This window comes from Belonocnema kinseyi, chromosome 5, assembly GCF_010883055.1.
Source record: "Belonocnema kinseyi isolate 2016_QV_RU_SX_M_011 chromosome 5, B_treatae_v1, whole genome shotgun sequence".
In the NCBI taxonomy this organism is placed as follows: Eukaryota; Metazoa; Arthropoda; class Insecta; order Hymenoptera; family Cynipidae; genus Belonocnema; species Belonocnema kinseyi.
In genome coordinates, this window is record NC_046661.1 from 142547590 (window position 1) to 142560245 (window position 12656).

General features: G+C 29.3%; 1 protein-coding gene across 1 annotated transcript in view; it reads left to right on the forward strand.

Moving 5' to 3' along the window:
* The window catches only part of LOC117173001, a 16111-nt gene that overhangs the window by 1369 nt on the left and 2086 nt on the right, over positions 1–12656 (forward strand). The window contains exons 2-3 of the mRNA XM_033361342.1: positions 5928–6014; positions 11389–11512. Of these exons, the coding sequence (XP_033217233.1) occupies positions 11455–11512 (58 nt within the window). The 5' untranslated portion in view covers positions 5928–6014; positions 11389–11454. The remainder of the gene's footprint in view (positions 1–5927; positions 6015–11388; positions 11513–12656) is intronic.

Below are 12656 nucleotides of genomic sequence, written 5' to 3' on the forward strand. Positions count from 1 at the left end.
CCCACCAACTGTATTTTCGAGAGATTTGACACTCTTAAACATGTATTCTGAGGTTAGCTCGGGTTTACTATGTTTTTCGGGGTCGCCGAATACAAATCTGGCATCCTTTGACTTTTATCGCGTCAGGTTCAAGGTCATTGGAAGGTCAAATCGCGAGAAAACGGTAGAAAAATCCAAAAAAGTACGTTATAGGTTTTTGGAGTCGCTAATTACGAATCTGGCATCCGTTGAACTCTATCGCTTCAGGTTCAAGGTCATTTAAAGGTCATTTGAAGGTCAAATCGAAAAAAATCGGTAAAAAAATTTAAAAAAATATGTTATAGGTTTTTGGGGTCGCTGATTATGAACCTGGTGTCCGCTGACCTTTATGGCGTCAGGTTCAAGGTCATTTGAAAGTAAAATCGATATTTTTTTTTCGGCGTTTTCTCTCGATTTGACCTTCCCATGACCTTGAACCTGACGCGATAAAGGTCAGCGGACACCAGGTTCGTAATCAGTGATCCCAAAAACCTATAACATATATTTTTTTTATTTTTTAACCGTTTTTTCTGAATTTGACCTTCAAATGACCTTCAAATGACCTTGAATCTGAAGCGATAGAGTTCAACGGATGCCAGATTCGTAATTAGCGACTCCAAAAACCTAAAATATATTTTTTTGGATTTTTTTACCGTTTTCTCTCGATTTGACCTTCCAATGACCTTGAACCTGACGCGATAAAAGTCAAAGGACGCCAGATTTGTATTCGGCGACCGATCGAGAGTGTCAAATCTCTCGAAAATACAGTTGGTGGGTAGTGGTGTTTCCTATATTTGTAGGGGGGGTGGGGGGCTGGGGGTGGAGGGTAGTCCGTTTAGCGTGCAATCGACTCGGGATACTTATAAGATACTACCATGATTTTTTCAGATTTTTTGGTCCAAAAATAAATTAGGCCAAAAACCGGCCTTACCGACCCTCCCCCTTTAATCGATCGTACTGATTTTGTTGGTAGGGCGGAACCGCTTAATCTTGTCTAATCAGAAACAAAAATAAGCAGTTTTCTTTCACGGAAATCTTACAAAATGAGAAAGTAGGCGAAGTAAGAGGAAGCTAGGGGTGGTAAATTAGATGAAGTGCGAGAGGGTGAATGCGGGTCGGGGAGTGAGAAAGGTAAAGGAAAAGTATAAGAAGTGAGGGGATAAAAGTAGGTTAGATAAATGGGAACGAGGGAGGAGAGTGAGGCGAAAGTCTGGGGGAAAGGGGAAATGAGTGGAAATGATTATAATTGTGATTGAGTGGAGAGGGGAAGTGAGGGACGGAGAAAGGTAGAAACTAACGGAAGTAGTATAAAAGGAGTGTCGGATGGGAAAGCCGGGGGTAGGATAGTGAGAAGATGAGAAAAATTAAGGGAAGTATTGTAAACGACAAGAGAAGAATTTGGGGGAAATAAGAGGTAGGAAAGTAGAGGAAGTGAGAAGAAACGAGGAAAGGGAAAATAGAAGAGGGTCAGCTGGGGAAGTTAGGGATAGGAGAGTAGAGGAAATGAGTGGTGCGTAGGGGGCGTAGGCGAAGTTAGAGGCGGGTGAATCAAAATCGGTGTATGTAAATAAAGGAAGAAGAGAAGCTTAAGTTAGAGAAAATGAGGGGAAAGAAAGTAGAGGACCTACCGTCGCAAAAAAACCATTGCGATTATTCCGTGACCTTCTACACGGAATTTTAACGTAGAATGCGGATTTCAACAATTTAAAAGTTGATTATGCTGTTTTTTTTTAGTTTTTCAAAAAGGAACCGAATGGGGACCTAATTGAGTATTCTAATATTATGTCATAATTATTCATTTTATTTTAATTTATCATATTAATTAATTTCGGCGAAATTAATTCAAAGATCGTCATATTGATTTGCCATAAACTGTCATAATACTTTTCTATGATAAGTAATTTAACTATTTTCATATCAAATGAAGTTATATAAAACAGACTTTAAAGGATTTTAAAAGACTGCAGAATACAGAAAAGTTGGACGATTTGAAAAGAATTTTAAAGATTTTTTAAGAATCCGGAAATTTTTAAGGATTTTCAAGAGATTTGATCAAATTTTAAGGCAGTTTAGGTGATTTCAAAGAATTTCAAGCGAGTTACTCAACGAGTTGATACGAGTTCCTCTATTTCGAAAATTTTAAATTATTTTAAAGAAGTTGAAGGAGTTTCAAGAAATTTCGGAGAAGTTAAAGAATTAAAAAAAAAAACCTTAAAGAATTTCTAAAAATTCACGTGATTTTAAGGTATTACCATAGGGACTTGACGGCATTTTAAAATTTTCTTTAAAAGGATTTAAAAATAATTCAAAAACGTTTCAAGATATAGAAGAAATTTTTAAAGATTTTAAGACAATTTTAGTCATTTTTAAGATTTTAAAGATATTTAAAAAGTTATTTAAAAAGATTTTAATAAATTTTAAGACACTTCAAGGGATTAAACTAAATTCAATGATTTAACGATTTACAAGAGATTTTAGAAGATTTTACGACAGTTTTAGTGATTTTAAAGAAAGTCAAGCGAGCCATTGAAAAATTGCTATACAGATGTAATGAGTTTTAGAAGATTTCAAGGTATTTAAACAAATTGATTGATTTAAAGATTTCCAAGAGATTTTAACGAGCCTAAGAAAATTTAAAGAATTTTGGATTTAATAGATTTAAATTAATTTTAGTCAATTTTACAATATCTTAAATTACTTCAAAGTAATTGAAGGGAGTTCAAAAAAATTCGGAGGATTTTAACGATTTTTAAGAAATCTTACGAGATTTCTAAGAATTCAAGTGATTTCAAGGAATTACTAGGGACTTGGCGGAATCTTCAAGTTTATTTTTAAAGGATTTAAAAATGATTCGAAAATAATTCGAAAAGGTTGAAAGATTTATAAGTTATTTTGTAAGATTTTAAGACAGTTTTAGTGGTTTTAAAGAATTTCAAGCGAGTTTTTTAAAAGTGATTTCAAAAGATTTTCATTAATTTGAAAAAATTCAGAAATTTTGAGGATTTTTAAGAGATTTAAAGGAATTTAAACAAATTTAAAGGATTTTAAGAGATTTGAATCAATTTAAGTCAGTATCAAGAAACTTCGAAAGATTTTAAATGATTGTAAAGAAGTTGAAGGGACTTTAAAAAGAAATTTGGAAGAGTTTAAGGATTATCAAAAAATCTTACAGGATTTATAAGAGTTTAAGTGATTTTAAGGAATCACTAGGGACTTGATGGGATTTTAAAATTAATTTTTAAGGGATTTAGAAACATTTCTATAAGTTTTAATGGCTTTAAAGGTTGTTAAGCAATTAATTAAAAAGTTATTTGAAAATATTTGAAGCTATTGGCAAAAATTCAAAGATTTTAAGGATTGTCAAGAGATGTAAAGGAATTTAAGAAAATTTGAAAGATTTTATGTGATTAAGATTAATTTTAATAAATTTCGAGATACTTCGAAAGATTTGAAGAGATTGCAAATAACTTTAAGGGATTTAAAAAACGTCAGAGAAATTTAGGGATTTTCAAGAAATCTTATAAGATTTCTAAGAAGAATCCACAGTCTTTGATCATTTTTGTTTTCTCAAAGTCCAAAAGCAATCTCTTGACATCTTTGAAAAACACACTTTAACGAACCATCAAAATTAGAAAATCTTGACCGCCAACTATAATAAAAATTCAACCTAACCTCAATCACGGCACATTATATTTTTTCTTTAAACAGGGTGGACACGCTGGGGCTTACATACATGGCGAGTTGAATGCTACCCGAATTGCACAACAGCAGAGGAGAAGCCATTATACAGGGGTATTTTCATATTTCGCGCCTTTAAAGTTGCATTCAGATCGGCTGTTCGGGCCAAGTCCGTGCATCTTCGGTCAATTTTATGATAGTTTCCATGGTTGCGTTCGAAACTTCAAACGGTTACGTTCAGATTCACCTGTTTGCCCTAATCGCTGTCAGTAAATGTAGGCAATGTTAATTTAAAGTTTACGCATGTAATATTTCATTCACTTTATTTGAAACATATCCTGTCAATTCATAACATACCTTTTTATGCAGTAAAAATAAGCGTTAAACACTATTCACTTCGCCCACTGGAAACACAGAATATTATTACTATTTTATAGTATTTGTCACTTAGCAGCCATTCTATAATGTTATTGGCACAGAAAAAAATGACGTTTACTTCTCAGTTCACATGCTTCATTATTAATTAAACATTTTTATTATTTCTAATTACTATATAAAATAATCTATATTGTTTTGACACTTGTATCCGTTTGAAGTTTCGAACGCAACCATGGAAACTATCAGAAACTTGATCCGAAGATGCACGGACTTGACCGAATGGCCGATCCGAATGAAACTTTAAAGGCGCGAAATATGAAAATACCCCTGTATAATGGCTTCTCCTCTGCTGTTCTGCAATTCGGGTAGCATTCAACTTGCCATGTATGTAAGCCCCAGCGTGTCCACCCTATAGATTGTCCAAATTGCACACTTCCCCAACTGCAAACAATAATTAAAGAAATGGCTTTTCTTTCTTAAAAGCAAAACCATATCACGATTTTTTACATAATTTCGCCGAAATTAATTAATTTTAGTCAAACTCCTATCTAAACAATGCTTTGCAGTCCAGAAAGTGGTACAGCCTTATAGATTGCGACATTACCGACCGATTATGACGTAATATTAGAATACTCAATAGGGTCAATATCTAACTACTATTTTCATCCGTGAATTTTTCACTGGTTCATGTTTAGAGCGTAGCAGCCCAATTATCTTGTTTGAAAAGATAACTAATCAGTTGGAAAAATTGTTGTTTTTTTACATTCTCACCAAGAGAAAGTATCATTTTTGTGTAAAATCTGACCCCCCCCCCCCGTTTTTGTCAAATGTCCACGTTCTGAGGCCCCCTGAATGCGAAAACAGGTTTTTACGAATGTGTCTGCCTTTGTGGCGTGTGCGTGTGCGTGTGTGTGCCAGCAATTTTAGATAAAAGTTAAAAAAGTGAGCGTATTTTAAACATTTTTGAGATCCCTTTTTTAATTCAAAAATTTTCTATAGAGATATTTGTAGTATTCAAATAGACGAAAAATTTATCCTAATGACTTTTTTCTATAAAATATAAATTTACGTGAGTTATAGCTTTTACTAAATTCCAAAAAACACAAGAAAATCAACTTTTTGAGCTAAATAACACGCGATATGGAAAAAAGTCAGAAAAACAAAAATGTTTCTTTATTAATGCCCTACAAGATTATTCTAAAAAAGAAAAAAGTTTTGGTTTTGTTTCTAAACGAGTGCCGCTCAAATTGCATAAAATAGCATTACTTAAAGATATTTTTAAATAAGACAATATATACAAAAAAAATTTTTTTAACAAATTATTTGTGGAAAAAATGTCTTCTACGATTTTCCATAAATACACGTTTTTGCAAGTTATGTTGTAAAAAATTGAAATCAAAACAATTTATGGAAAAAAATTCTCTTCTGATTATAATTGTTTATATTATAAACAAATATAATGTAAAAATGCAGTAATCAGTCATTTTTTGACAAAAATATTCGTTTTTTTCTGTGTCAATTTTTTTCAATTCGGAAATTTATGATAATTTTAGAAAAATTCATAATTTGTGGATTAATTTTATGATTTTTTAAACAGATTTAATAAAAAATGCATTATTTGGGCGTTTGTCGACAGAAAAAATCGGGTTTTTACAATGACAGTCTTTTCAGTTGGGAACCTCATGATAATTTCAACAAAATTCATAATTTTTTTTATCAATTTTATGATTTTTTAAAAACAATAATCAAATTTGTTCAAAGAAATAATAAAATTTAGCAACTTATTATGAATGTTGCTGAAATTCCCATAAAGCATAAAACACTAACCAGCTATGACTCTTGGTTGAAACTAGGGACCTACTGTAGTGAGGCACGCGCCGTGTGGCCATGTGGTGGGGGAAAATGGAACGGAAGTTGGAGCCAGCGGTAGAAGGCGCGAGGTATTCAAACGCCAATAAATAGTATATCTGAATCGTGTATTTAATCGGATTGGGAAAGTCAAAGTAATTAATAATTTTGAAATTAAAAAAATAGACAATAGTAATATTTATGAAATAAAAAAATTGAATCAAAAAGAAAAACATTATTATGAACCCATACACGCGAAAAACACGTAAAAAAATGAATTAATAACCCGTTGTGTAACTCACGCAGTAGGAAAAAATGTAAAAAGGAAAAAACTGTACCTATGTGATTATGTGAAGTAAATAATATACGAATTTTAGCGCAAAAGGAAAATGCTCCTAAAGCTGTAATAATTATTTTGATATCGTAAAGTTCTTAATAACATACATAATTCATATATTAACAGAAACGTTTTAAGTTTAGAAATTTTATAACCAGAATTCATTTAGAATTAATACTATCAAAAATTATATATAATCGAATTTTTTCTTAAATAAATCAACTTTTCACGGAAAAAGGAATTTTTAACAAAATAATAGGTTCCTAAAAAAAAGATAAAACTTCAATTAGGAAGTTTCTTTTTGTGCCAAGAATGACGAATTTTCAACAAAATTCTGAATTTCCAAATACTGTATGAAAACAGATGAACTTGTTTCCAAATAGTTCAATTTTTAACAAAAAGAGATCGATTTTAAAACAAAAGGATTAATTTTTTACCAGAACAGAAAAATTAAAAAAATTGAATTATTAAGTAAAAAAGGCCAATTTTCAATTTAAAATATCAATTTTCAACAAAAATAGTAGAATCGAAATTTCTTTAAAAGAAATTGGTTTTTGACAATCAGAAAAGGAATTTTTTTAAATAACTGAATCCTTAATGAAAAATATTAATTGCAACCAAGAATATTACTTCTATACCAAAATTTATCAATTTTCTACAAAACCTAGAAAGTTTCAAACAAACGTATGATTTTTAACTTAAAAATATCATTTTTTTAACCAAAAGTAATATAAGTAGATTTTACCATTATAGAAATTAATTCTAAAAGAATATATAGAAATTTGAAAAAAAAACATGAAAGTTAAATTTTCACTTCAATAAATTAATTTTGAAAAAATAAGAATTGTCCAAAAAATGGTTGAATCCTCAATCAGCAAGATGAATTTTCAAATAAGTAGATTAATTTTCTACTAAAAAGACGAATTTCTAACAAAATTTATAAATTTTTTAACAATTAGTTAGTTTTTTAACTAAAAAAGATCACACTTTATTTACAAATTTTAATTTTCTACCAAAAATGTCATAGTTGAATTTTCTGTTCAAAAATTAATTTTCAACAAAAAAAACAGTGTTATAACAATTATTTCAAAGGAGATCGAATCCAATTAAAATTAGGCAGGTTCTGCACTTCAAGTCGCTGAATCGATCAGGAAGGGAATTATGTTGTTTTTAGAATCAATTTTAAGGGAACTATTTTTTCGTTATAAACAAAATTTTATGTTTAAAATAATCATTTTTAACCAATGAGATTAATGTTTAACAAAAAAGACGAACTTTCAACCAATTACTTGATTTTTAAACTATAAGGGAACAGTTTTTAAAAATTTTTTGTTGAAAATGTTCAACAATGAATTATCTTTTGTTAAAGCTCCTGTGTTGAGGACTCAAATATTTTGTTTAAAATTTGTCTTTTTTGTTTGCATTTAACTACTTGGTTAATTGTTAAACTAATTGAGTAAAAATGGATCTCTTTTGGGTTGAATATTTATCATTTTAGTTGAAAATTTAATTCCTTTTTTTTAAATTCTTTCTTTCTTTGGTAAAAAATTAATCTTTTTGTTGAACATTTCTCTAATTGTTTTAAGCTTGAACGACCATTTACAAATTAATTTTTTTGCTTGTAGATTCATTATTTTAGTTTAAAACTTTTTTAAAAGTTTAACTATTTCGTTAAACTGCTATTTTTTTGGATGAAAAAGTAACTATTTGGTTGCAAATTCGTTAATTTTTGTGAAACTGTAAAATTAAACTTTTTCATTTTCAGTGTAAACGGTTTTATTAAAAATTCGACTTTTTAATCAAAAATTTGCATTTACAAGCGAATAGTTTAACTGTCCCTTAGTACAGGGACCCTAGTTGAATCTAACCGCCTCCCACCCCCACCCCCAAATCCTCGTTAATCGAAGTTTTGTGGGTCACTGATGTAGGGATTCGACTTAGAAGTTGAAAAAGGTTATGTTGATGTTTCGACAGTATGTGCTATGTTTAAATCGTAAAAATAAAAATGGAAATAAATTGTAGTCCGTGGGGAGAAGGATAAACGAGAAATAATAATAAGCGAACGGGTAGTTTAATAATCACAAGTTTATTCAGTTTACGTTCACACGTTGCTTGCTCGAACCAGACTGGCTCGGCTTTTTTCTCCCGCTCGCTCGCAAGCACGTTTCGGTGACTGGAAAGGGGAGGGCCTCACGCAAGATTACCAATCAGAGCTCGAGCTCAAAATGAAACTTCCCGGTAACGAGTTTTAGAAGGTTCTCGATTCGTGGTAAAATCCTGTTTCGGGAAGCTTCGAGAAATGTAAATACAAACTATCTTCTACAGAGTAAATTCAGTTTTTGAAAAACCGGCAGAAGTTGCAGTAAAATGTTTAATAACTAACTTTTTTAAACAATGCGCGTTTTTTTAAAGAGACAATTAATCTATGTCTGTTCTAATAGCAATGCATGTTTATGACTTGTAAAAATATACATTTATGGAAATGATATACAAGTTGAGAAACAAATTCGAGTGCGAAGCACGAGATACGTGATTAGAATTTATTCGTTAAAGCCGAAGGAGCTTTAACAAAAAAGAAGTCACTATCACCAAATTACTGTTGTCGCAGTTTCTTCTGGAATTTTTAATTTTCGTCCACTCTTCACTTAACACTATAATAATTAATTGAAGTTTTAAAAAAATATCTGTTTAAACTGTTTTGATTATTTTTCCTCTCTCGTGCAATTACTTGTAAATAAACACCAGTTAATTAAAAAATACTTTATAAAAAGATTGTAAACTGTTGTAAATAGTAAGGTTAAATGTTTCAGAGTCTTAAAGATTGAATTACAGAAGTTAATCTGAGAAAATCTGATTCTTTTAAAAATAATGTTTTAAAATAAAAAATCATTAAAAATTTTCTAAGGAATCTTACGAGCAATCGATTTTTATGGTCTTGATACTTTTCAAAATCCTTGAAGTGTCTCACATGTTTACTTAAAAATCTTTTAAAATCTATATTTTTTTCGGATTTTCTGCAATCTTTTGAAACTTTGCGATCATTCAAAAATTTTATATAAACTTTGAAATAGTTCGAACTGTACAACAAGATATTTGAAAAATTAATACAATTTTAAAAAAATTGGTTTAAAATTCTTATGAACCTTTTAAAATTGCTTAATATCCTGCAAAATTAATTTTTATAAATTTTAAATCTTTCAAAATTTCACAGAGATTTAAAGAAAAATTATTCATTTTTTTGGTATCTTTTAAAATTTGTAAAAATCTTTACAATTTTGGTTGAAATCTTCAAATATCTGCAGGCTGTTTTGAATGTTTTGCAATATTTTAAAACTTTGAATTATCTTCGAAGTTATTAAAAACTTTAAAATATCGCTTAAAATTATTAAAAATTTTCATCTAATATTTGAACAATTTAAAAAATTTTAAACCTTTTTTTAACATTTTGCACATTTTTTGACAAGTTTAGAGCTCTAGGAATTTTTTAAATCTCTGAAAATTAATTTTCCGAAATAAAAAAGTCATTAAAAAATTTGCCAGGAATTTTGTAATTTAAAAACATATATTTTGTTACCTTTTAAAATACTTGAAAAATTTCCTTTCAAAATATTTTTAAGTTTTAAAATATTTTTGATTTTTCCAAAACTGAAATATTATTCAAAATTATTTGAATATCTTATGAAATATTTTAAAAATCATTTTGTTTCCGTTGAAGATTCGTCACTATAGATGAAAAATTCTGTGAGTAGTGAAAAATTGATCTATCTTCATGAATTTTTTTAAAGCATTATTCTTCTGAGGTTTGAAAAATCAACTATTTATTATCTTATTATCTTTCTCTTAAAAATTCAACTTTTTAATTTTTCAATCTTTTTTGTTCGTGAACAAGTAGTTTTTTAGAAGTTCATTCATTTGGTTAAAAATTTATCATTTTGTTTGAAAATTCATCTACTTTAATAAAAATTCTGTTTTTGTTCTGATTAAAAATTTATCTTCCTCATCGAAACTTTAACAAGTTGGTTAAAAATTCACTTATTTTTGATTGAACTACACTAGCATATTATTCTTGTAATATTTTCAATATAGAACAGATTAAAACAAAATAAGAAAATAATCTAGATACAAATTTAGAACTCTTCAAATTTATTTATTTATTTTAAAAAATGATACTGCTACCATAAAAGATTAAAAGATTAAAAGAGAAATTGTCCAAAAATAGATGATTTTCAAATAAAAAATTCAAAATAGATAGACTGAAATCTTATTTTAGGTTAGAAGAATACGCTTTTAACCAAACAAAATATCTTTTCTACGAAATAGTTATATTTTCAATCATTCAGATGAATTTGTAAACGAAAAGATTCAATGTCTATAGAAATTCCGTAAAAAAATTAAATGATTAAATTTTTAGTTAATAAAATTAGTTTTCAATAAAAAAATTTAGGTTTTGATTAAAGAAATTAAATTTTAACCAAGTATATTAATATTCTGCGCAAATAGAATAAATTACACTAAAATAAATGAATATTTACTAATATTTTGATTTTTAATTAAATTTTCAACGTAATGAATGATTTTTCTACCATAAAGATTATCTGTCCATATAAAAAATTTGCAGTTAAAAAAATAGCGAAATAGTGCAATTTTAAACCTAATTTGGGTAAAACTAGTAAGCTATTTTTATACATATGAAATTCAAGACTAATTTTCCCTAGAAAAGAGAACGACAACTTTATATTCGTTAGCTTAAATTATTCATAACAAAGCTAATTTTTCCTTATAATAAGATTGTATAGTAACAATTTCTTTGCCTTATTTTTGTCATTAAGAAATTTTATTATTCAGTTATTTTATTATCAGGAATTTTGCATTTTAACGATTTTTAGTGAATTTCAAACAAGCAAATTTTGGTTTTTAAGTTTCTAAGAATTAAAAGAAGAATAAACTTTATTTTCTACATTTATGTTGACTTGAAAGGATAAATTTATTTTTAAGTTTTTTTTCTGAAATAAAAGAGGCTCTTTTTATTTTATTTTTTTATTTAATAATTGTTATTATGTTAGAGGAAATTCAATTTTTTCTTTTAAATATTTTTATTAAGTTTTGTTTTTATTATTTTTTTTTTGCAGAAAGGTTTCATTTCATTACACGAAATTCAGCAATCTCCATTGATCAGGACCATTGATTTAACGAAGATGAAGTTCCATATTGGTGCTCCTCTCCTCACTCTAGCGATTTTCTTCAATTTCATAGGTAAGTATAATAATGTGCCTATACATAATAATTATACCTTAATCTAAATGTATTTTGTAAAAAATTTAACTAATGACCCGTGTAGGAATCCAATCAGGGATCCGGCCGGGTCCCAGCCGGATAGCCCCGCTTTAAGCCGGGCTCTAGGCAGGGAATCCGGCCGGGATCCGACTAAAAACGTCACGGTAAACTGGTCGGATACCGGCCAAAAAAGAAGTTAAGAAATGTTGCTTTAGGCAAGAGATTGGTAACTTGTTTTGTCTTTTAAGGCTCATTGTAAAGATTACGGTGAATTTTAAAAGTCAAATCAAATTGAACTAATTCTGGCAAGAAAATTGGAGTAGAAATTTATTTCCTGATGATAGAATCTCATAGCAATTTGGAAGCCACGTGTTGATTTAAGGTTAGGAAGGAAGAAAGTAAAAACTGTATAAACAAGACTATATTTGAATTTAAAATAATAATTACTCGCGCACTAAGTGGAGGATTTGAACTAATTACTGAAATAAGGTTCATTTTAACTACGAGTCTCGATTTTATTTGCGAACTTCGAAGAGACGACGCGACTTGAGTGCAAGGAGCATTCTCGTTCCAGGGGCGAAACTGAAGATTACTGAGTGTCTATGCAGACGACAGACAAAGCAGGCGCTATATATGGCGGTAAATTTGAAATTGTACAGATTAAACATTGTGTGAATATAGAGAAGTTTATAAAAATTGTATCATTTCTGTTGTTGCGCATAGCAGAATCGATAACAGTTTAATTTAAAATGTTAAATTATTTGAAAAAATTTAATATTTTTTTTTTAATTTTAAAAAAGCTCATTTTTGTTTCACTGATATAATAAATCTTTAAATTATAATTTTCGAATAATAATTTATATAGCATCCATAATTACAACTTTGATAATATCACGGCTCTTAAAAAATGTGTAATTTCTACAAAAACATTGACCTGACCAGTGCCCAGCTGGCTCCCGACCATGGGATATAACCAGGGTTGGCCCGACCAGTAACCGGTCGACCCCAAACTATTTGATTCGAGAAAAATATAGCCCGACCGGCTCCCGCCCGGTTCCTGTCCATGAAACCTAGCCAGGTGTAGCCCGGCCGGGATTCGACCCTTGTTGTATTAGAGGCAACC